At 36.1% G+C, this 27,161-nt stretch overlaps 1 protein-coding gene across 5 annotated transcripts in view; it reads right to left on the bottom strand.

Moving 5' to 3' along the window:
* LOC150096516 (polyamine-transporting ATPase 13A3-like) overlaps positions 1 to 27,161 on the bottom strand; it is a 751,182-nt gene that overhangs the window by 640,027 nt on the left and 83,994 nt on the right. For 3 of the 5 annotated variants that reach the window (XM_090407885.1, XM_090407884.1, XM_090407888.1), the window contains exon 2: positions 4,781 to 4,866. In XM_090407885.1, the coding sequence (XP_090264011.1) occupies positions 4,781 to 4,866 (86 nt within the window). Of the gene's footprint in view, positions 1 to 4,780; positions 4,867 to 21,291; positions 21,408 to 27,161 lie in introns of all 5 variants that reach the window. The other 2 variants (XM_090407886.1, XM_090407887.1) reach the window with 1 other exon arrangement.

Here is a 27,161-nt window from a genome sequence, read left to right on the forward strand (position 1 = left end):
ATCCTCTGCAGTTGTTTGACCAATCCCTGTTTGATGTTAGGAAAGTTGCTGCACCTCAAGCACACTTCCCTTTTGTCTTCACCCACAAAATAGATTTGCAGGAATTAGACTTTGTTGAGGTGCTGGCAGCAGACTTCTTACTTGTTTCTTACCTGAACTTTGAAGGTCGATATGAAGCCGTCTCGTAGAACCTGCTTGGCCCTGAATGATGTCATGCTGAAGCAGCCACTGTACTTCTGAACAAAATCCATTAAGTGGATGTGCTCCATTACCAGGCTGTAGAGGCTCAGCCAGAGGTTTGAAGGGCAGGAGCTGCACCTTGCCAACAGTGCAGCACATGCCAGGGGTCTCCTCTTCTTTCCACTTGAGAAGATTGCAGTACAGGCACTTGTGACTCATGTTACCCAGAGCAACAGTGCTGTCTGCTTCATAAGCCATGTCAGAATCATATGCCATGCCTGAGTGAGCCTTGACCTTTTACTTGTCGGTATATCTAGCTCAACATTTGCCAGGAGTCTTCTTGGGGACAAGAAAAGGTGATGGCTGTGAGAGGCGGAGTCAGGGAGGGATGGTGCGGTGGACGCTTCTTCAGGTTCAGGTACGATTCAGAATGGCCCCTAGAAAAGTCCTGTGTAAAGTGTAGCCTCCTCACGGGGTGACCTTCAACACCAAACTTGAACAATTGCCCAGCTACTACCAGCTCGCATAAACCACCATAAATAAAGAGTCAGGACATGTGAGCAAGGTACTCAGCAGAACTGTTGTAGTTGTCCCCCCTTGCTGTCGTGGAACATGATGGAGAACTCCTCCTAGTTTTCCAACATGTGCCTCACAATTAGCTCGCACACACCCCCTACCATTAGCTGAGTGTCATACATGAGATAGGAGAGGGACCGGAACAGGCAGACTGTCTCCTGTGATGGGGACAATAGTGTGAGGCGCCATCTCTCCATTAACATTTAAAAACTCAATTGCCATACTGACTTAAAAAAAAAGGAGAAGGGACAAAATGCACTAAAAAGTGAAAAATAATCCTTTCTTAAATATATGAATTTAAACTTTTTGAAGTCTGGGCCAAATTTACCGCAAACTAATTACATAAATTTTCAATTACACGATAACCTATTTAATTGTTACTGAATATTACTAAAAGATCTAAAAAGAACCGATTCAGAAGTATGGAAAAATAACTGAAACACAAACAAATAATTATTCACAGAATACTCATATGCATCCACGGATTTAGCCTCTCAGCCACTCACACTTATTAACACAAGTCACAACTTCCCTTGCGAGAGCTCTGTCACCTATGCCACGCTGCTACGTCTTCCCGCCACCTAGCAGATACAGGTGCAACTACGCAAAATAAGGTACATGTACTTTCATCAAGAGTTCCAATATACATACTGTGAACTATACTTTGTATAGTTAATTTGTTTGCGTTAAATTTGCCGCCGACTCCAAAAAATTTAAATTCATATATTTAAGAAAGGATTATTTTTCACTTTTTAGGGCATTTTGTCCTTATCTCTTTTTTTTTTTTTTTTTGAAGTCAGTTTTATTGTTTTTTTTTAAAGTTTCTTAGCTTTCTTGTTTCATTTTTATAAAGACATAGATAAGCCTACAAAAAACTGTTAGGACCTGAGAAACATCCTCTTTTAAATAAAAAATACCCCTTCTTATCCCTTTAGGAACTTTAAAAAAACCATTGAAACACTTTCTAAAAAATTTAAAAAGCCACCTATATGCCAAAAAAGAATGTTATAACTCAACAAACATGGGACATATGAAAGATTCTATAATATGCCCCCGGAATCTAGATTTGTTCTTTTAGGGATTGATTAGAGCAAAATCCTGAATTATGCTTTTAAGCATTTGTATGGGTAACTTTTGTAAGCAAATACCAAGTCAATATCTCATCGAGGCTAAGAGATATTGAGGAATTTGTGAAAACACATTTTATCCCTTTTCACCCCCTTAAGCATCAAATTTCTAAAAATTGATTCTTACTGGGTGCTTATGTCATGGAAGGAATATACTCCCCAAATTTCATGTTTCTAGGTCCAAGGGTTTGGACTGGGAGTTGATGAGTCAGTCAGTCAGGACATTTGTTTATATATATGACTACTATTATTAACTCGGGGTTGGGAAATGTTCATTTTTAATATCAACTGACTATAAACCCGAGAATTATAACAAATTGAGATTTATTTGCAAATGCAACATGTTTCGTCGAGATTGACTTCATCAGGCGTTAAGAACATAGAAAGATATTAAAAGACACTGAAATAAACATTGAGACACTCTAAAGCTATACAATTATAAAGTTATGATATTCGACTGTAAATTACAGTTATTATGAACTTGTGCTATAGTCCGTGTTAAAGTTCTATTGTTGTACACTTGTGCGTGTGTGGAACCACGCGATCTCCAGTATCTGATAGTAGAGCTGAAAGAGTCAGGCAAATTATAGCTGAGATTATTGTTCATATGAAGAGGGTCCAAGGTAATTTCTTTTGACTCGACAATCCGGCGTTCTACCTCATCGTGGCAAATGTGTAGGTTTGAAGTTGTTGTCCAATTTACTTCATGTTGGCGGCTTTCGTTGTTCGTGTTTATTGAAAACAGGACATGGCCTGATAGGGCAGTTGCTCTGGTTCTCTTATAAGCAATGTCTCTGGTGCTCCTCTAGAGACTTTTATTGATTCGGGCGTCTTGAGTTTAACATCAAGGAAACAGAGGGAACTATTATATGGGAGCAATACCATGCTCCCATATGAGGAATATATCATCCACATATCTAAACCAAATTCTTGGTTTTAAACTAAAAGAGGAGATTGCCTTTTGTTCAAAATCCTCGAAAAAAATGTTGGCTAATATAGTGTAAACTAATAATAAATAAAACTGTGTAAACTCTGGCTATTTTGAATTCGAAGGTAAACTATATAAACAGGTCAAAGGATTAGCTATGGGAAAACCCCCTCTCTCCTAGGTTAGCCAACATTTTTTCGAGGATTTTGAACAAAAGGCAATCTCCTCTTTTAGTTTAAAACCAAGAATTTGGCTTAGATATGTGGACGATATATTCCTCATATGGGAGCATGGTATTGAGAATCTTCACAGGTTTCTCAACCATTTAAACAACCTCCATCAGGATATAAAATTGACCATGGAGATTGAAGAAAATAGTTCCCTCTGTTTCCTTGATGTTAAACTCACCAAGACGCACAAATCAATAAAAGTCTCTATATTTAGAAAGCCAACACACATGGACAGATATTTGCATGCGTCCTCACATCACCATCCAGCACAAAAGTTGGGTATTATATCAATTCTTGCGAATCGTGCAAGATCTGTACTGTCAGATGAAGAAGAACTAAAAAAAAGAACTACGACATCTTAAATGGACCTTTAAAAGCAATGGCTACTCTTTAAAAAGTATCAACAAACAATTATCCCACCATCAATGTAGCAATGTAGAGACACAGAACGACTCCAAAGGTTATATATTTTTGCCATATATCAGCACACTATCCAAAAAACTGAGTAGAATCTTAAAGAAATTTAACATACAAACGTGCTTCTCGACTCATCCAAAAAATAAGATCAAGTTTCAGAAACTATAAACAATCTCACAACCTTCTACAATTTCCAGGTGTATATAAAGTCACATGTGAGTGTGGAAAACCTTACTATGGCCAAATGGAGAAATCTATTCTCCTACGTCTCGAGGAGCACCAGAGAGACATTGCTTATAAGAGAACCAGAGCAACTGCCCTATCAGGCCATGTCCTGTTTTCAATAAACACGAACAACGAAAGCCGCCAACATGAAGTAAATTGGACAACAACTTCAAACCTACACATTTGCCACGATGAGGTAGAACGCCGGATTGTCGAGTCAAAAGAAATTACCTTGGACCCTCTTCATATGAACAATAATCTCAGCTATAATTTGCCTGACTCTTTCAGCTCTACTATCAGATACTGGAGATCGCGTGGTTCCACACACGCACAAGTGTACAACAATAGAACTTTAACACGGACTATAGCACAAGTTCATAATAACTGTAATTTACAGTCGAATATCATAACTTTATAATTGTATAGCTTTAGAGTGTCTCAATGTTTATTTCAGTGTCTTTTAATATCTTTCTATGTTCTTAACGCCTGATGAAGTCAATCTCGACGAAACATGTTGCGTTTGCAAATAAATCTCAATTTGTTATAATTCTCGGGTTTATAGTCAGTTGATATTAAAAATGAATATATATATATATATATATATATTCATTTTTAATAAAAAAGAAAAAAAATCCTTAGCCCACCCACTGTATTCCTCTTCTGAATGCTCTTCTACTGGGTTTAACAGACAGGGCATAACTAAGCTAATTCATTCAGTTCTACTGTGATCTAATCTGCATTCCAAATATAGATGGACACATTTGTTGAACAATCTACCCACTGGGTAGCCAGAGAACTTGGATATATCCCTAAATTAAGTCCCTGTATGCTCTTTAATAAAACTCAGACCTCTTCACTTGTAAGATTTGCTTGGAGGTATGAGTTTTCAGCAGTACCATAAGCCTGCACCTTGGAAGATATTCAGAATAATAGGATAAATAATAATAAATAAAAGGAAAGGGAAAAATTGTTTGTTGTTAATGTTACTATTTTTAATTAAACACAAAAGTATGCTTCTTTTCTTCCAAAGTATATAGTGAGTAGAAATTAAATCAATTCATATAAAATCACTTCATATTTAAACATTCAACACTCACCATCTGATCTTCTTCTCTTACATTAATGTAATCGATGCCTTCCTTTAATGGTGGTGGACCCTCCTTTGTTTGTTTATTTGCATCACCTAGAAACATGACATATATAATACTCTAAACAGAATTCCAGTTATTTAGTTTCTGAATATGAAATATCTTACATTGTAAAACAAGTAAGAAACCTCACAATGACACAAATTTTTAAGCATAAGTGTTCGCACTAAGCAAGAAATAGAAAAAATTTCTTCTACATTTAAACAAAAGTAGGCAGTCTAATTATGATGTACTGAACTCAGATATGAACTTATAATTATCCTCAACCTCCACCAATTTTCCAATTTCAAATAAAAATACTTGACATGCTAAATGAATTTCCCTTCAAGTACATGAAAACTTAAATCCAATTAAGTAACTTCTGCTCATGTTTTTTTTTTTTTTAATTTCTTTAAATTGTAAATCTCTGAGAGGTTGTTTAACCTATAGTATATTGGTATATTATAGATAGCCAGAAAACTGCAAAGAGAACAAATTATTAACATTATATTTTAATGTATGCAGATTACACACTCTAGAACAGCGCTTCCCAAACTGTGGGCCACGGCCCCCTTGGGGCCCATGAGTTTTGTTGAGGGGGCCGTGAAATAATAAAAACAAATTTAAAATGTTTTAAGACTAAGTTCTTTTATTAATCTTAAAAGAAACGTATTTAATTTCAATTATTATTATTTCTTTTTTGTTAAGTTTAGAATTATTCCAAAATTAAATCGCATCTTCTGCAGAGATATACACAGAACTTGAAAAATGTGCTCATGTTAACTGTTAACTGATGTGGCTTTGATGGATATCAGTCCCGTGGACTCTGATCCCTTCATCGCTATGAATAATTCTCGGTTTAGAGGAAGAATGTTTTGAGCACTTGGCTCGCCCTATTTAGGGCTGTGTTGATAGATTTCAATCAGTGATCAGGGCCGCCTTTGGGTGTTTATGTTTCCATTTGTCTTTTTCATCGTAATCTGATGACTCACGAATGAGTAGGTTGGGATGGAGTGATGCTTGAGTAAAGTACTTGGTTGCTATCTGGAGAAGAAATTTAGGTTTGTCTGGCAGGTTTCCGTCTTGATGGAGGATGGTGTTCCTTACAAACCACGGGGCATCGAAGATCATTCGGAGGCATTTAGTTTGGATTATTTGTAATTTTTTGATGTTGCTAGGAGAGGTGTGGCTCCACGCTGGTGAACCATACGTCAGAATGGGTCTGATGATTGCCTTGTATATTCTTAATTTGTTTTCTGGGCTGACTTTGCTTCTACGGTTGAGTAGGGGGTAGAGTTGAGCAATTGCTGAGTTTGCTTTGTTGCAGGCATGAGAGATGCGAGAGTTAAAGTTGAGGCGACTGTCTAGTTGAATACCTAAATATTTGGTGCTGGATTTCCATGGAATAGTTGTGTTGAAAAGTTTGACTTCTCCGTATTGAGATGCCTTCCATCTTGTGAAGAGAATGGCAGTACTTTTGTCAGCATTCACAGATATTCTCCATTTCCTGAGATATCTTTCCAGGTTTGCTGCTGCGGTCTGCAAGTGCTGTGTAGCTAAGTACGGCCTGAGAGATCTACTTAAAATTGCCATATCATCTGCATAGTAAGCTGTGGTGGTTGACATCGTGATAGGAGCGTCAGCAACGAAGATGTTAAAAAGCAGTGGGGAGAGCAACAAGCCTTGAGGAACACCTGCTGTGATTCTTTTCAAAGAGGATTCAAGTCCTCTCAACTTGACCTGAAATTTCTGGTTTTTTAGAAAGGAATCTATGTTTGATAAGGTAGGGCGGAACTTTGGCCAAAAATATAAATAATTTATAGATGAGGCCTTTGTGCCAAACCTTTTCAAAGGCTTTTGCTACATCCAGAAAAACAGCACCTGTATGTCGTCTCCAATTCAATCCAGTAGTGATAAATTCAACCGGTCTGTGAACTTGATGTGTAGTACTGTGTCTGGTTCTAAACCCAAACTGTTCCTTTGGTACTGTGTTGTTATTATTCACCACATCCTGAAGTCGATTTTTTCTGCAACCTTTCCCAAGCATGAAAGGAGACTGATGAATCTGTAACTTTGCGGCAACTGAAGTGCTTTTCCCAGCTTATGAATGAGAGCTATATCTGCTTGTTTCCATCGGGATGGAAAATAGTTTAGTCTGAGCATTGCATTTATGATTGCATGCAGAAGGGCCTCGATTGTTTTGTTGTTAATTTCATCTGGGCCAGGGGCTTTTTTGTTGTTGAGCTTCCTAATGATTGAGTAGACCTCTTTAGGTGAAGTGGGCAGATATTTTCGCAGTTATTAGGCTGCTGGAGCACAGTACAGACTCGACGGTGAATTTTCTCTATCAAGACCAAATGCACATGCACATAATTAGGACTGCATTGAAGTTGAAGAGCTTCAAGGGCTTCTGCTTTTTCATCGTCCCTATAAACTATACTTCTTTCTCTGTGAATGGATTGTATGTTGGAATGGTCCGTGTGCAGATAGCCTTTGGCAACTGCCACAAGGATTTATCTTCAGTTGTCAGGGAACAAAGTTTTCTTTCCCATTTCAAATTCCTGTGGTCTTTTAGTGCATAGCAAAGTAAGTTTGATGCTCTGTTCAGCTCTTGGCGATCTTGAGGAGACAGTGTTATGAAAGCGACGTTTGATTTTATTTTTGTTTTTGATTAGAGCAAGGATTTCTTCCGGAAGTTGGTTTATTTGAGCTGGAATGGAGATAAAAGAGGCTGCAGTTAAGCTAGTTTGAATTTTTCTTTCCAGGTTGTTGACTGCTGCGTCAATTTCTTCACAGGTGGAGGGAAAAAAAAAAAAAATGTGCTTTTCTGCTCCGTAACGAGTATTTTTAGTTGACAAATAGAAGGGAAAAAAATCAGAAGAGGAGTTTCGGTTTAATCTCTGTTTACGTAATGCTGAGTCTATTTCTCTTTATGTCGTAAATAGCTCCCACTCCTATATTTACCTTACTTTATCGCATCGATTGGTTATTACTTCTTTTGCGGTAATGTCATATCACCACAGAAGTTACGCAGAAGTCATTTTATCTTTAATGTAGCGCATCGCGCGTATACAGCGAGATAAAATAGATAGTCGGTCGACAGTGGTAATTAGCTTACGTTAATAGTGGATATCAAAACTTGGAAAGAAGTATTTGTTTTCCCAAAATATTTCATTATACGTTTTAATATATATATTTTTAAAAAAAAACCTTTAGGAATATTATAATATTCCTAAAGGTTTTTCGGATGTTTTCTGAGTTGCCGCGTGTCATGCTATACCAACTGCCCTGTCCACCCCACAATATTTCGAAGCCAATCAGAATTCAGAAAAGCACTCATGTAGTTATACAGCCGTAAGGGTTTCATTTTACGAGTTTTTAATGATAATGTTTCATCGCTTGCTTATAACGGCAGAGATGAAATTGTTTTTCATAAAAGCGAAAAAAGAAATGGTATACTTGTCGGTCTGGTTGGCCAGTCGTTAGCGTACTCATTCTCCAACCAACAGGCTTCAGGTTCGAATCGCGCCGTATACACAGATATTTGCGATTGTCTTTAGATGAATTTCAGTGCCTGATGTGGAACCACCTCCCCGCCTATTGGAGGTTTATAGGGGGATGAAAAAGCCCCATGTTTGCTCTCTGGAGCCAGGCTTCCACACTATGTAAAAAGTAGATGTTCTTCCTATCCGGGATTTTAGGCCAAGTCTCATGTTTGGTCTTCCAGTTCTTATTTTTTCTTTTATTTTATATCAGTATAGCATTTTTAGCAGTCTGCTATTGTCCATTCCATTTAAATGTTCTAACGATTTTGGTTTATATTTACTTATATTGAGATTGTAAAATTTCATTTGTCTTATGGTCCCACTTGATATCCAGCTGTTTTTCTGAGAACTTTCATTTCTGCTGTTTGAATCAGTTTTTGATTCTTTTTTATGGTCCATGTTTCACTTCCATATAACAAAATAAAATTAAAACCTTAAATACAAAAAAAAAAAATCCTTTACCCACCCTAGGTACGAAAATGCACTCTAAATTTGCATATAACCTTTCGTGGATTCACTTATAAAATGCGTGAATTTTTTTCCTTCACTGTTTCAAAATTAAGTTATACAGGGTAAAAATTAGCTAGAGCATTAACCAGGAATAAACACGTGACTATAATGAAGTACGTTCTCGTGGTAGAGTACACCTATACTGACATATGGCGAGTGAGAGATTTGCCTGATTGGCGAGCCAGCACAAAATTTTTCATACCCTAGATACTGTCAAGATAAGAATGGAAGAAAAGTTTTTTTGATTTCGATTTTTCTCTTGGAGGGTTTGGAGATCAGAATTTGGGTTTACCGAAATTGACTATTTGTATATTTTACTGATTTCTATACTGCAAGGTTCATCAAATGTGAAAGGTTTACAACAGCAGTTCTGAATCCTATGGCCGAGGGCACAAATGCGCCCGCGAGCATAGAATTGCATAGGTATTTGCATGCGCCTGCTGCCAATTATTAAATAAGGAAACAATAAAATTAAAAGTGGGAAAATAAGTCTTCTCCTAGTAATAATATTTACTGAAATTGTAAAAAATGTTAACATTATGTTATATTATGAACATTTTGCAATTCCTCTGTCTTTGAGTGCGAATGTTAACCAGTGTCAATTTTGTGTGCATACGTTTTATGTATTTAGTCTGCTGGCGACTGAGGGATGTGTCACCACTTCATCGGTCTGTAATTTGACCATACATTGTTTTCTCGTGTTTAAAAATTTGTCCCAAAATGAGTAAGACAAATAGAAAAATAACGGACCTGCAAAATCGCAAAAAAGAAAAGAAAGTATCACGGAGAATTTACAAGGAAAAAGGTGATCAGTATACTCACGAGCAGTAGAAAGCCAGGCTAGAAAGGTTGACTAAATCAGATTATGAGAAGACCTTAGCCAAATGGGTCAAAGAAAATTCCAAAGAATTCTTCTGCTACGTAGCAAGTTAAAGGAAGAATAACTTTGGAAGTATAACCTTAGTGGGAGCTGATGGTATCGAGGTGACTGAATCAGAAGTAATAGTAGAGTTACTGAGTGACCACTTTTCAAAAGTCTCTCACCCGAGTGAGGATATTTCTGTAGCAATAACTGATATGATGATTGAAGTTAAAATCAGAGGTACTGAAGGATATTGCAGAATTTAAATACAAATACTGCTGTAGGTTTGGATGGAACATCAGCTCGGGTATTATGTGATTGTTCAAAGGAATTGTCAATGCCTCTCACTTGGCTATTTAACTTAAGTTTCAGCTCAGGTGTGGTCCCTAAGAAGCAGAAGTAAGAAATAGTTCCTTTGCATAAAGGAGGCTCTAAAGCCAGCAAATTACAGACCAAAAGTGGGTTAAGGATAGAATTCAAGAATGGGTGGATAAGAATATGATACTCCATGGGGGTCTGCATGGTTTTGTTAAGGGTCAGTCCTGCCTTAGTAATTTATTAACTTTTCATAATAGTTACAGCTGTGTTGGATGGAGGGGGGGGAATGGCTACACAGTGATACTTCTGGATTTTGCTAAGGCTTTTTAACCCATAGAAGTCACACAAATTAGAACAAATGGGGATGGATATTAAACTGATGATATGGATAAGAGAATGGCTCTTGGACAGATGCCAAAAAGTAGTGTATAGAGGAGCAAAGTCCAGGATGAAACATGTGACCAATGGTGTGCCTCAAGGCTCTGCTTGGACCATTGTTTAATTTGTACATATGATATAGAAAATTACTTGAAAGGAGATTTTCAGTTTTTTGCTGATGATGCAAAGTTGGGTAGCACAATAATTAAGCTGATGTAAAGAGGTTGCAGGATGATTTAAATAAGCTTGCAAAAGGTAATGGAGGAAAATTCAGTTCAATGAGGAAAAGTGTAAAGTTATGCATTTTGGGATTAAAAGATTACCAGTGTGTACCACATTGATGGAACGGTACTCCAAGAGATTGGTGAGACTTGGGTGGGGGGGGTTTAGTGGATAGGGAATCGAAGTTCAGAGGGCACATTACAAAAGGTGTTCAAAATAGCTCACAGGATTGCTTGATTATTGAAGAACACACTAACATGCAGAGATAAAGAAGTTATCATTGCACTTTATAAGGAGATGATACGTCCGCATCTTGATTACTGTGCTCAGGTCTGGTCGCCTGGATTCCTTGGTGATGAGGAAGTGATAGAAAAGATTCAGAGGAGAGTTACCAAGTTGGTGAGAGGTGTAAGGAATGCTCCCTACATTGATAGATTGAGAGTTTGTGGATTACAGAGGTTAGTTGATAGAGAAGAGGAGATATAAGAGAAACATTTAAATTACTAAAAGGTTTTCATAAGGCTGATGCAGGGGAAACATTTCAGCAGTAGAATAGTGGTGGAAGAACAAGAGGTTATTACTGGAAATTAAGTAAGAGTGTGGTTAACAAGAGTGTGATGACTAGATTTTTCACTTGGAGAGTGGTGAATGAATGGAATGTATTGTGACTGAGTTGTGGGTGCTTCATCTGTAAATGAGTTCAAGAAGCAGTATGATAGATATTGTGTGGATAGTTTGGGTCTCCCATGATGAGTATTCTGACTCCACGGAGTCAGAATACTCATAATGAAAGACCCAAACCGTATAATAATAATAACCTATAAATTCAACAATGATTGGGAAGAAGACTATTGTTTAATCCAGAATAAAGAGAAATGTTTTTGCTTATTGTGCAATGGTTTAATTGTATAATAAATGTTATGTGTGTATTTATCCTCCTTTCATAGTTAATTGTTATCATTTGATATGATAAACAAGTTTAAATTTTCATAGAAAAAAATATTGGTGCCCACCACTCTCTTCCCAATCTTGAATGCAACCACAACCAGGTTGAGAACTACTGGTATACAGGATGTCAAACCTGTTGATTGGGTTTTATAGTCAAATGGAGAAGGCTGTTGCTGATATATAAAAGCAAGAAAGTAGATGAAAGAAGAGAACCTTTGTGCCGAACAAGATCAAATGTCTTAAAGATATCAAGATAGCCACTTGTGATTCCCCAAACTTTCCAATGCATTTGTCCAAAGGTCAGTGGCATAAGCAAGAATATCCCGTGTTGATCATCAGTGATTGAATCTACATTGAAGATTACATGTTAGCTGAGAGATTTCCACATAGCATAGAAGTTCACTGTTATAGGTTTTCTCCATTCCTTTAGAAAAAAACTAAACTGAGAGAAATAGAATAGTAACATTTGATGGTGAATATTTGTCACAGTCCTAGGAATGGACTACCATATTTAATCCATTTCATTACTGAAATAGATTAAATAGAGAACAAAAAAGTGACATAGAATAGGTATCAACTCTGGAGTACTAACCTTCAGAATCATTAGAGCAAAATGGAACAGAAAACTTTTTTTGTTATCCTAGTTGGTTAAGTTCTCATTTTTTTCTGTTAAAAAATCAAAGGGTCTGTGAGTGTTGTGTTTGTGGAATGGAATCTTAGGATAGTCAATACAAGAACTGGCTTTTTTCTCTCTCTCTGTAGGCAACAATGTAACAGAAACAATGTTACATTGTTACCTACAGAGAGTGAGAGATAATAATGTAACAGAAACAATCTTAAATGCAAAAGATGTGGATGCAGGGCTTGACAAAAGTTACAGCCAGTAACTCTGGCAAAAAGACCAGAATATACGAGAGCCATTTGGAAGTGCATTTCCTGATTTTCTCTCTTTCAAAATCAGTTTCTGATGTGTCGATAATCTGCTTAATTATTTTCAACTTTAGTATTTAAAAAAAAAACGATTTTGATGTAAGACAACTGTGATATAGTTGATTCTTCTCATGGCTTAAAAAATTGAAATGTGGAATGAATGTATCCATACATATATTAATAAAAAAAAGTGTTCAATGTGATATTTTCAATACAAATTGTTCAATCAGACTGGAAACAACATCAAACTAAAGAAATGAGCTATAGAAATCATGAACATCATCCCACTTTGGCATCCTTACAATACCATACACGTGGCTGATAGGAGCTACATAAGCACTACTCCTTGAGAGAAGAAATCAACATTAAAGTGAAGTCTAAATTGCCTCGAAGGTAAATATTTTTATATGGGAATCTCCATCGAGGCAGACTCACCTCAGGGAGACCCTCTCCCACAATGAGTTTATTGATTCACACAATATCTATCATACCTCTCCTTAAATTCATTCACTGATGAAGAACTCAAACCATCTCTGACAACCTATTCCAAGCAAAAAATCTAGCCCTAACACTCTTATTAACCTTACTTTTACACAATTCCCGTGCATGACCCCTCATTCTCTCCCCACCTGCAATGTACCAAAAAAAAAAAAAAAAAAAAAAAAAAAAAAATCGGTGTTTATTCTATAAAACCCCTTTAATAATTTACATACTTCTATCATATCTCTCTCTCTCTCACACACACACACACACACACACACACACACACACACACACCTATCAGCTAGTTTTTGAAGCTGGCAGGCCGTCAATCTATTTGCATATGGAGCATTCCAATAGACCTGTCACAATCTTTTCCACTTGCCTCTGGATCTTCTCCACCACTTTTTATGACAGGAATCCAGGTGACCAGACATGGCCTTATTAATGCCTTATAAAGGGAAACAATAATCTCTCCATCCTGACTAGTCAATGTTTTTCAACAAAATGTAATTCGATGAGCCATTCTGGTCACCTTTGCCATATGCCCTCTATATTTCAATGCCTTGTCGACAATCCACAGTATACTGTACTTGGCATTCTTACAATACCAGACATGTAGCTGATAGTGGTTGCATAAGCACTGCTCCATGAGAGAAGAAATCAACATTAGATTGTGGTGTAATTGTAAAAAAAAAATCGGTGTTTATTCTATAAAACCCCTTTAATAATTTACATACTTCTATCATATACATCTCTCTCTCTCACACACACACACACACACACCTATCAGCTAGTTTTTGAAGCTGGCAGGCCGTCAATCTATTTGCATATGGAGCATTCCAATAGACCTGTCACAATCTTTTCCACTTGCCTCTGGATCTTCTCCACCACTTTTTATGACAGGAATCCAGGTGACCAGACATGGCCTTATTAATGCCTTATAAAGGGAAACAATAATCTCTCCATCCTGACTAGTCAATGTTTTTCAACAAAATGTAATTTGATGAGCCATTCTGGTCACCTTTGCCATATGCCCTCTATATTTCAATGCCTTGTTGACAATCCACAGTATACTGTACTTGGCATTCTTACAATACCAGACATGTAGCTGATAGTGGTTGCATAAGCACTGCTCCATGAGAGAAGAAATCAACATTAGATTGTGGTGTAAACTGTCTAGAAGAATAAATATCCATAGTGTACTAAGAAGGGTCACTAATGAAAAGAGATCAAGATTGTCTGAAGATTGATTGGGGTGACCTGGTATTCTGGTAGGCATGTGAACATGCGAGAACACTAATAACAAATGCCTCAGCATCTCTTTCTATTGGATCAGAGAATAAACATGCCTAAGGAAGATGACTTCACCAGTAGGAAAGCTAGACTGAAGAAAATTAGAATGGTTGATCCATTAGGAGAGCAAAGAGTCAGCCAATGAATTCAACAGCATAAGACCAAGAGATTTTTTGGTAAAGAAAATCAAAAAGGAAATTCTAAACTGGAAGCACTTTGACATGGTACATCAAGTGTACAAATGGAAAACTGAAGCTGAAATTTGTGTTTCTATAAAAAGAAAATTTGGGGTGGAACTAAGACAATAATGTGTATTTGTGAAGTGAAGGTGTAACAAAGAAATTCTGAATCAGACGATATCTTAGAGGCAATACCAGGTTCAGCATTCGCTAACATGGACACTCAAATCTAATGCATAAATTTGTCCCTTATGACAGAATCAATCACATGTGTAGTTTGGCAGTTGAAGTGGCAGTAGCAGTTGCTGGTGACAGTTGAGTTTTAGTGAGAAATTAATAGGCCTAGTGTTGAAGTAGATATTTTCTTTTTTGTACAGAAGTCCTCCAATTTCTATTTGGGGATTTTTATCAGAGGCATAGCTAGGAAGGGAGGGGTCCACCCCGGGGCACTTTGAACCTTTTTGAACTTTTGCAGTTAATTCTAAAATACAGTCTCGAAAACTCATTTCCAAATATTGTAACACTACTGCGAATTTTCCTCACAATTGCTGTAAGTGTTGCTAGTTGTGAGAGGAGTTTTTCTAAATAAAATTGATTAAGAATTACCTACATTACTATGAAATAGATTTCGCCAATGTCATCAACAATTTTGCTAACAGAAAAGCAAGAGAAATAACATATTAGAATGTTGAAATTAAAGTTTTACTTGAAAAATAAACAGTGTTTTAATTTATTTCCCTATACGTCATTTGGACTTTTTGTAGTATTTTTGGTGTGTATTGAGAGGGAGAACAAACTCGGGTACTGCCCCAGGCAGCAAAAGCTCTAGCTACACCACTGATTTTTTATGCTACTATTTTTGTGTTGATATTTTCTGTTCCACAGTGTTTATGACACTGTTCCATGAATTTTCATGGAAACATATGCCATAAACACAATTTAGCAAAAAAGCAATTCATCAAAAGGCAATTTATTAGGAAATAAAATAAAAAAATTCAGTGAATAACAATTTTTCGAATGATTACTCAAATCACAATTCATTATAAAAACCATTTAGCAAAAAACAATTCAGTTATTTTTCAATGAATTACTTTTCATAATTCACCAAAATACTTATTTTCTTGCGAAATGCTTTCATTAAAATTACCTAACATGCAGACATGATTAGGTGGTCATCAGGGATTTCAACAACTGTTTCTTCTTCTTACTCCTTTCATAAAGCTAGGCCAGGCAGCCTGTTTCAATCTTGGTGCAAGGTTTTATCAGCCTGCCTCCCTTTCTTCAGCATTTTAGCTTTTTAGTTCTAATTCATCATCTCCTTGGGTATATTCTTTCACGTCATTTGTTCTAGATGTCCATTCCATTTAATTCTGTATTTTTCTATTGTTTACATTACCTGGTGTTTTGTTTAGTTCTTTCAATATATCTTCATTTGTTTTTTCATCTAGTCTTATGTAACCTGCTGCAGTCATTCTTTTCTTATCTTCCTTCTCTTACTGTCCATGCTTCACTGCCATATCATAATGTTTACTTTAATAAGATATACATTCTTAGTCTGATTTTCTTTGTGACTACTGCTGGTCTTGATGTTTTGCTTATTATTCCATTTACTTTGGAAAATTTGTTAATTTAGTTAGCAATGTCTAAATCAGTGTTTCTCAAACTTTTTTCGACTACGGAACACTTCACAAATCCTGAAATTTTGACGGAACACCTTGATTATTTTGTAATGTATAAATTAATAATTAATTGGTAATTTAGCTGATTTTTTATTATTAATCAATAATTGACAATTGTTAATTAATTAAACATCAATAAAACCATCATTAAATTCATTTGTGCTGACAAATTAATAAAAATTACAAATTCCAGAACTTCTCGTGGAACACCAATGTTCTGGAGAACACCAGTTAAGAACCACTGGTCTAAATCTTCGCTGTAACTTAATTCATAATTGAAATTATTAAAATTATTGGCTTGTTCAACAATTGTTGTCTTTAACTATTCTAGTTCAGATACAATTTTCCTTTGAATGCCATAGTTTTAGTTTTTTTCTTGCAAGACTGAAATATTATATTGTTTTATTCAATTTATATATAACTTTTTTTGTAGATTCAATTCATTGCAGTCATCATCTGGAGTATTCACACACACACATATATCTACTCTATACTATAAAATAAGCTGAAATTGGAAACGGATGTAGGCTGTAACGTTTTTGTCAAGTTATTTGAAACGTTTTGAAACTCAGGGGCTACCCTCAGTGTCAAGTCATCGGAATTCAAGGAGAACCGGCCTACCAGTCCGGATCATGGGGGGGCGTAACCATCAGGGGGCAGACAGAGACCCCTAGTATATACACACACAAAGATGAGCTATATTACATTTTAAACAGTATGCCAAAGAGACAATGATTTCATCAACCATTATTCTACTGGCCTGACCTCAAGTGAAAAAAAAAAAGACTACATGAAATCTATATTCTATTTGTAACATCATCAGAGAACAAATTCATATAGTTTTAATTCAGTAAAAGTGGTGGCCTAATTCATAATTTAACATGAATGTTGTTATATTAGAGTTTAAATCCTATATTACTTAGAGTCTTAATTATAATTAACTCTTAGACCAAAAGGTTATGTGGGTAGAATATGTGCCATCCATATTCTTGGGATTTTTAGACCATCACTTTTGTAAGATTAGAGTGGTTGATAAGAATTTCATAGGACTCCTTAAATTTACACTCATACCACATTTGGTGTGATGTAAACAACAGGTGCCTTTCCAGTCAATTCTAAGTAGAATATTCTTACTTCATTTTTTTCACTAGAGATCAGGCTTGTGATTAACACTGTTAATCACAAGAAACTGTTGTCAAGCTGTACCAAACAACGAAAGATTTTCACCTCATGAAGTAGTTAAAACCATGCTCCAGAATCTATGATTCTACGTAACTTTGCAAGGAAAGAAGAGCAGATGGAGAAACCAGAAGAATAGTTTACCTCAAGGCAGCATATTGGCTCCCAATGCTCTACAATATTTATACTAATGATCAGCCAACCCACCACAAGTGAGGAGGTTTACCTATGCTGATGACACAGCTATATGTAGTCAAGCAAAGAGTTCTGAAAAAGTTGAGAAGAGGTTGATAGAAGCCTTAGAAATACTCTCCACTTACTATGAGACCAACTGCCTGAAGCCTAACCCAAACAAGACTCAGGTTTGCGCTTTCCATCTGCGCAATAGGGAAGCAAAATGCCAATTAGACATTGTCTGGAGAGGAAAATGCCTTGAGCACTGCAGCAACCCCAAATATCTTGGAGTTAAGCTGGATCGTACCTTGTCGTATAAGATGCATTGCCAGGAACTAAAAGGAAAAATCTATGCAAGAAATAACATCATAAGAAAAATGACTGGCACGACGTGGGGAGCTCAACCAGAGGTACTTCGTTCGACAGCTTTGGCGTTGTGTTTTGCTGCGGGGGGAGTACGCTGCCCCAGTGTGGGAAGATCCGCCCATGCAAAGCACGTGGATGTGGCTTTAAATGATACCATTAGGATCATAACTGGATGCCTAAGACAAACCCCAGTCAACAAGCTGTATCCCTTAGCAGGAATAGCACCACCAGGCATAAAGACATCAAGAGGTGTAGTTTTATGAAAAGAGCTAAACCATTGATCCATAAACTTGAGGAGCGGCGCCTTGTTCTATGGAGGGAATCGGTTCAACTTCAAGAAGTCCCCATAATTAAGGAAGAGTTAACCAAGGGATATCACCTAACCTACAGCACCTGGAGGACTCTGAACTTAGAGTGGGAGTGTCCAAATTCAGAAGTAATCTGATGAAATGGGGTTATGCAGATGATGACAGCTTTTTTGACTGTTTTTTTTGGAGGAAGAGGATATGAGTGGTGTTCTGGACTCGGAAAATAAAGTAAGTACTAGAGGTCAGATCAGTAGAATAATGGTTGATCAAATCATTGTTACTTTGGCATACTGTTTGAAATGTAATATAGCTTGTGTATATATTTGTACGTGTGTGTGTGCTCCAGATGATGACCTTCATATGAAGGTAAAAACATCAGGAAATTAAAGTAATTATTCCTACCACAGTTGTCTCCATAATTTTGCTGAAATGAATGCTAAAGGGAAGGCTTTTTGGAGATTGTCCCCAGTTACTCCAAATATCACTTGGTCATCTGCAAAGAGTAAGGCATAGGTATCTAAGATAAAATTATTTTCTATCTGGATTCCTTTGTTGGTTATTCTTCATTCTTTGATTATTTCATTTCATACTATATTCCAATTCCAAATAATATTGGAGGCATGGGACATCCTTGTCTAAGTCCTCCTGATAACTTCAAATGCTTTGGTTCTGTCTTAACCTCTTTATTACTGTTTTATCATATAGGCTATATAGTAGTTAAATAAATTTATAAGTAAATGGATCTGTCTTCCAAGGAGCTATACAAGCTCATTCAGAACAGGCTTTTACGAACATCAATGAAAAGAGGGGTCTGAATCCACAACTTGTTGGTCAGGGAACAGATTTGCTATCTGCTAGGCAAACCACGCCAGCATCAGATTTTTCTATTCTTCTTCTATCTCTTTTCATTCTGTTCGAGTATTTGTTTTCCTGATGTTCATTCTCATTTTTACTGTTTGTAGTAACAGATTTCATATACATGTTCATTATCATTTGATTTTTTTCTTTTCTTTACCCAATTTGGTGGCATTATTATATTTCCTATTACTAAATGATAATCCGAATCAATATTGCAACCTCTAAACTTTTACATCATTTATCAATTTTGCTAGTTTATTATTAGCTATCAAGTAGTCAATTCACCTTTGCCATACCTGGAAGCACACTAAATGCTCTCTCTCTCTCTCTCTCTCATAATTGGTGCATTTGAGTGTTCTGTGTGTACAATCTTTATTTTCATACTCTTTACTACAGCGTCAGGCACAGATGGCACTGCAATGAGTGAAAAGCTGGCTTTTCACTCATGCTGGAGGGTTTAGAAGTTAAATGTAATGATGTGTTCCATTGTTAGACACTTATGTAATGAAGTATCCTCTTAAGAATTTCACTTCTTGATTTTTTCCCCCTTTTCTTTTGTTTTTCCAGAGCACATCTCATCTGGAACATCACTGAAGAGGTCCCATTCTAATATGACTACTCTCAAAAAGTAACTGTTTTCATGTGCAGAATTATTTCTAAACGAGTCTTCTACAAAGCGCATGGGTTTAATAATTAACAGAAAGAACCTGAAGTATAAGTTTTTCAAACTGAAGGGTTTTAAAAAAATTAAATGCAATGATTAAAATCAGTTTTTGCTAATTGAAAATTATACTGTAAAATTCTGCCTTAATTCCAGACTGAATGTAGAGGAAACACAGAAGGAAGGATGATCAGCAAATGAAAGAGTTAACCTATCATGTATGGAGCCACATGGTAGGGTTTTTTATTGCAGGCGTCTGCAAAACAAAAACAAACTGGCCCAAGAATGCAAGAAATTAATAGACACAATTGGTACCATTGTTAGGGTATATTCCACTCCTAGGTAAGCACCATTTTTGCTTGCCTAGGGGTGGAAAATGGAAAGAAAAATATATGTAATACGTTAAATAAAGGATGTAAAAAAGAGTGTTTATTTTATGGTTTCTGCCGCCCTTTCCTTAGATGCTTAGTGAGTTACGACAGCCTTGGGCACAATATACAACCTCATTCTCTCTGCTAATCCCGATTCTCTACTGTGGGTACGACTCATATATGCAAATAATTTAATATTCACTGTAATTTGACACTGGGTCTAAAGCTGGTGTCTATTTTTATGCACATTCACTTATTTTACGACTTCATAAAACTTAATTTTGTGCATGTGTTCTGATTGTGGCTATTAATTTCTCATTCTCGAGCCAGTTTGTTTTGCAAACACCTACAATAAAAAGCCTACCACATTGCTCCATACATGATTGGTTAACTTCATTTGCTGACCATCCTTCCTTCCGTCTTTGCTCTACATTCAAATCAGGGATTAAGGCAGAATTTTACAGTAGGATTTTCAATTAGCAAAAACTAAATTTAATCGTCGCATTTTTTTTTTAAATATTATACACAGAATTTTACAAAAAGTACTTTCAAAATTTAGCAAAATTAAAAATCTTGGGAAAGTAAACAAGAAATATCCCTTTCAAAACAAAAGAAAAAGTAATTCCAAATGTCACTGTTTCGATAACCGCCGGAATAAGATTTAATAATGCAACAAAATTAACTTGCACATTTTTTAACGGCGAGAACAGAATACCGTACATAAAATATCAAACAATCTTTAGTTCCACTCATCGCGCGTGTTGCGAAAGACAACTGCAGCACAACTATGAATGCGTGCTTAACTATTAACAAAGGTATCATAAAACAAATCTAAAGCAAAGTTCGTACCTGTTTACAGAGCCAGGTACATCAACCTAACGTGATATTCAAAGTAATTAAAAAAAAATAATAATAATTCAAATTTCATATACAAAAATCATTAGAAAGAATCGTAATACTCTTCGTTTACGAGATTATCGACATAACGTTGAGATTTCTAAAGAAGCTTATCCACTATTTAAATCCCGTTTATATCAATCCGAAAATATGACGTTTTAACTTGGACGTCCAAGATAAATTGCTAAACGACAAAAAAATAACATGAACTTTTTAACAATCATACTGAGAAAACAAAGCATGATTCCGGGACGAACAATTTTCTTTTATTAAACAACCGAACTGATATTATCAACGTTTGGGACAACTTTACAACTCACCTTCCATATTTGGGTCAGGTCCTGCAGCAAATACTCGTGAGGTCAGTCCTCCCAACTCAAGACGACTGACGGCGAAATGACACTGTTGTGTGAACAGAAAAGGTCCGGCCAGGATGCTGTTAATCAAAAATACAGTAGTAGCAACAGCAGAAGCAATTTGAATTCAGGTAAGAAACACGTACCTATAGCAATAAGTTGAAAGAGGAGACCTTGAAGTAGAAGAGGAGCTACTTCAGAGTCAAAATTTAAAAAATAACGCTGGGTCATGAACTCTCAGCACAATTTTAAAGCAATATCCATAATATAAGAATATGTATTACGGATTACAATAAGAGCATGAACTCTCATTTTATTATTCTGCTGATATTCTCCTCGTTTTCTGCAACAGTGAGCATCTGAAATTGCAGTGTGTCGTTTTTCGTTGTGATATCAGAAACCAAATAATACTAACTCATCTCATTTACAGACATGAACTATGAACACTTCGTGAAAGCTATGCATGCTTTGAATTAAAGCATATACAATATAAGAGCGACCCGCAATACTTTCTCAAGTTTGCTCGTTAAAAGCAAACTGAAAGTACTGTTTAGATTTCGACAGTAACTGACCAATGGAGGGGAGGGGGTGAATTTTTGAAGAGACATATGAACCACACCATAAGTAAGTAAAATTAAATCTGTGCTGCCCTGAAGAGTTTGGGACATGGTGTCCGACATCATTTGGGGAACGTAAATTTAGTACACTAAAAAATAAAGAAATTAAAAAAAATAAAATATGAACATAAGTAGGGGCAATATATTCGTTATCATAATACCGAATTTATGTATGCCTATCCCCCCCCCTCCACACACTCAGTAGTTTTTGGACATCGCAGAAAGAAGAAAAGCCGCAACACCCAGAAAAAGTTATGTGTAAATTTCTCTTCCTTATGCTACATATACTTTTTGGTAAATTTACATCTACAATGCCCTAAGAATCCGTGAGTAAATTGCCAATGACATTTAAACAGGGGCACTCCTAAACTGAAGCAGGCAAAATAGCCGTAATTATAATAATAATACCGAATTTATATTTCCATTTTCAGGACACTTTTAAATCGAGATTGCTAGCCCGTATATTCACGACCTTGGGTAGAAAGGTTGTAGCAAATAAAACTGGCGTATTTTTGAAGGGCAGTTTTCTGATTTTATCGGAATATAAACTGATACATTCACAAAAATATATTTTTGTGAATGTATCATATAAATATATGTATATACACACACATATATATTGAAACAGCTAAATGTATTAACTGCCAAAATATAAAATCGGAATTTAAGATAAAGTAAAAATTTGAAAAGATAAATGAAGGCGCCTGCTCTACAGTTCCACTATAACAGACGTGCATATTTTTTAAAGGAAATCTTTGTAGCACTCATTGGATACCTGTCGAAAAAAATACTATAATTACGCACCAAAGACGTGCTGCGCAATACAGTATAGTAATTCTCTTGACATGTATCAAAGTTTTCTTTTTATGTATATATACTGTTGTGTGTGTATAGTTCGATTAATGAGTGTCACGCGTAAAGCATAATCTACTCAGCTTCACCTCATCGGAATTGCATCATTAAAAGGAACTCACCTATTCCCCCAGTTACTTGTTTTGTCGTTTTTCAGCATATATGCTTCATTTGATTAAATAAAATGTATATTATATATAGTTTACATTTTATACGGTCAACATTTTATTGAAAGATAATACTATTAACATATGAAACCTATAAAATATTATGCGTTAGTGATAAATTATACTACTGTATTAATATACTGAAATATATAAATAAAGCGCGGCTAGAAAAGTTGCCGGTATTGTGAGGAAGGCTAAACTGGAGTATGTAAAGAAATTGGCTATGCAGGCTAAAGTCAATCCAAAAGAATTTTATTGTTTATGCCACAAGTGAAAGAAAGCAGATAGCACAGTTGTGTAAGAACATGGTGAAATTGTTCAATTAATATGTACTCAATATGCTAAGATACATCAACCAGGCTTATGTAACATGGTGCATGCACAATGCTACTACAATAGATGGAAGAGATATAGGTGCACGAGAATGAAGTTGAACAGCTGTACCATAACCTGGATAAGAATTTGACAAGGACAGATAAAATATCAGCGCGGATGCTAAGGGAATGTTCAGCCGAAATTACCAGACCTTTTACAAGTTTGTATAACTTGAGTTGCAGCACAGGAATTTATGTTCCGTTGTATAAGGATGATGCAAAAACCGACGTGCCAACTACCAACATCTCTGGAGTGGCGGTGAAGATCTTAGCGAAGATGATAAAGCTCGCATACTTAGCAGTTTGCTCATATTTTATAACAATGATAAGGTTGAATTGGACAAAGAGAATAGTTACACGATGACACTGTTAGATTTCGCTAAAGCATTTGACCGGATAACACATGAAAGGCTGTTGTAGACTGCAGAATATGGGATTAGAATATAAACTCTTCACACTTGGATAAGTGGATGATAGACGAGAATCAAAAAGTGAGTATACGGTAGGTGTGAATCTGCCAGATTTAAGGTGACCATTGGTGACCATCAATCTATACATTAATTACACTAGGAAAGATCTAACAGCAGATGTTCAACTGTTTGCTGCTGATGCTAAGATAGGCAGGGCAAATGATAATGACTACCAGTTGTGTAAAGTTATTCACTTTGGCGTGATGAGACCTCCGATGGCATTTTATAGCTTAACTCCGCTATATTAGCGGAGTTAAGCTATAAGAAATTGATGGGCTAGATATTGATCAAATGCAATAGGAATTTGAAGTTAAAATCACACAGCAAAAATTGCAAAACAACTCGGAGAATGATTGCGATGTTGAAACGAACACTGACATGTAAGGATAAGGAAGTAATTTTGCCTCTTTATAAAGCCTTGATAACGCTTTGAGGTAAAATAGTCTATAGACTTCTGAATGGATGTTACAGAATATCGTCTCATGAAATCTTTCGTTATATGGATGGTGGGGGAAAGAACACAAGGAGATTGTTCAGATTGTGAGGTTCAAGAGTTGGATCTCTTTTAAGAATTGAATAAGTCTATAAGAGAAGTGTCATTAATCAAACCGAACTGCTCTTTTCTGAACAGTATCAAGAATTTTTAGGGAGGTCTTAGGTGCACCAAAACAAAGATGAGAGCAGAGCTAGATTTTTCTCTCATACAGCAGTGAATGGTAGTTTTCCTCTTGAAGTGTTGAGTGCATTTAATGTGAATGAACTTAAGAAAGCTGGTTTGGGTGATGTGTAGTCTCCCTGAGGTCTCAGATGATAATAATAATAATAATAATTATTATTATTATAGTTCTGAACGATTTAAGTATAAGTAAGCAGAACAACATTTTGACACACTTTCGATTTTAATAAATGACTCAAGAAGTTAAAAACTTACGTATCTAAATTTTGCAATGTTATTTAAACTTGATATGTAATTAAAAGCTTAGAATAATACACGCTTATTGCAGTGGTATTAATCACTTTACAGAATTCAATAATCCTTCAGTAAATCAATAAGAAAGTCATCCTGAAATACATTTTAGCATTTTATTTAACTAGTTCATTGCTTTTTTTTTTCTTTTTTTTTGTGGCGGAACTGATATGCTACAGCCTATTTTTGCAACATCATTTGCTTAAATTTTATTTCCAAGAATAAATACTGTATCTTGCAACATAAAATAAAAACGAGAGATCGTGACTCACTCGATCGGTCTGCGAAACTTAAAAATGAATGAATGAGTCGCTAGTACTTTCATAAGAACCATCTGTCCATTTCTGAAACGTTAACTGAAATAATCGAGAGTCGCAACAATAGCTCAAACCAGAAATTAATACTTTGATTACACAGCTTCATTATAGGTCCTAATTTAAAAATTCATCTTCCTTTAACTTTTCTTTTTATAATAAAATCTAAAGCCTCTTATTGTACTTTCGGCGTCTCGCAAAAACTGTTCCATAACGGCAAGCAAAGGATAAGAATTCCCGCTGTCACAGAAAAGCAGAGTCGGTTGGCCACCCTAATTACAGTGGAACTATGTGGTGGTCATCTCACTTATCAGACCGATCCAGTTATGTTAAGTGCACATTTATTATACTGGGCTAAATTATAGCAACTTAGTTTTGCTTTCGCGCAGCCATTTCGCAGAAGACTGCAAAACGTTTCTCTGATATATACAGATATTTTGATTGTTATCGATTTGATTAACATTAATGTAGGTGGATTTAAAAAATGATATATCACGGGACTATATTGAAAATTACACTTTTATATATAAGTGCAAAAGGAACGAAATAAGGTTCAACAAGAATTCACGTCCATCAATATCTTTTAATTCGCATCAGTTTGACGGCCGGACGGATTGACCAAGTGGTTGACGTATCATCATCCAATCAACAGGCTGCAGTTCGAATCCTGCCATGAACATTATATATTTGTGATTAGGGGGCAAATTTCATCGCCTGGTGCGAGACCACAACCCCACTTACTGGAGGTCTGAAATGCTTCGAAAAGCTTTGTGTTGTATTATATAAAGTGGAATTTCTGGCTTATGTAAAATGAAATAAAAATACAAAAAAATACTTAGCCCGCCCACGGTACTAATGTATTGACAACCTCTCTTGGGTGGGGATTGCATAAAAATAAGCCAGGCAAGTAGGCATCTGGGTTGAAAAACTGATTTGTTCAGAATTGGATCAGGGCAGCCATGCTCATAAGGTGCCAATGTTTTATGCTTATCAGTATTCTAAGGATGGCCTGCTAGTACAAAATAACTTATTATTCGTGACACCTCCTAGGAGTCCGAAGATTCATCACAGGAGGACACCTACTATACAACCGTCTCCACCACTACACTGAACCTCTACTACCAATCATCTCCATCAACACCATCCACCACTAGTATTTTTTTTTGTCTGTAAATTGCATGTGTTCTGAAGGGCCGATTTGAAAAACCTGAGTTTCTAGGAGAAAAAAACCCTGCTACCTCCGTATGAGATCAGCTCATAGATAGAACTTGTCATAGAAGGAAACCCAAGAAATAAAAGCATTGAGACTGCATTCAAATCAAAGGAAGCTCAAACTGAGAAAGAAGAGGAAAATAACTTTACAACTTACAACCAGTTAGCCAACTTAAAGGTCACAATCAAATGCATTCTAATAAATGGTGCAAAAGCAACTGCTGCAATTATCACTTAAAAAGAAAAACTAATATCTAACTCATCATCCTTCAGCATGTTAGGTAGAAATGCTTCACAGCCAAGTAATCTGACTTTATAGAGAACTAATTAATATTGCAGTATGGGATTTATCCTATATACAAAGTAGTTTTCAGACAATTCCATCTGTTCTCTGACTGGTGTGTCTGTCTTGCAGAATAAAATACCTAACTCTCCCAACCATACACTAGTGGTAACACATGAAAAGCCCTTAAGAAGGTTCTTCACATCCTAAATAGAATTCAAAGCCAGGCCTTTCCAATAAATGGCAACTATGGCTATAAGGCAAACTGTTCACTCACTCAACACTGTGATAGAAAAATCTAGCTCTCATTCCAATTTTAACATTCATGGATGCTCCTGTGTTCTCTCCCACTTCCCATATAGAGAATACATACATAACATCTTTCAGAAGTTTATAGACCTTATATCACCTCCTTACTCCTGTTTACCTGCATCTCCTGTCAGGTCCTTCCCAATATCATTACTGTATATTGAACAACAATAGTCCAAGTTCTGATCCCTAGGATATTCCAATGGTCACCTTAAATCAGACAGATTTATACCCCTGTATACCAATCCATCAGCCACTGACTAGCAAAT

This window comes from Typopeltis vanoorti, chromosome 18 (assembly GCF_054136105.1).
Source record: "Typopeltis vanoorti isolate ZY-2024b chromosome 18, IOZ_Tvanoo_1.0, whole genome shotgun sequence".
In the NCBI taxonomy this organism is placed as follows: Eukaryota; Metazoa; Arthropoda; class Arachnida; order Uropygi; family Thelyphonidae; genus Typopeltis; species Typopeltis vanoorti.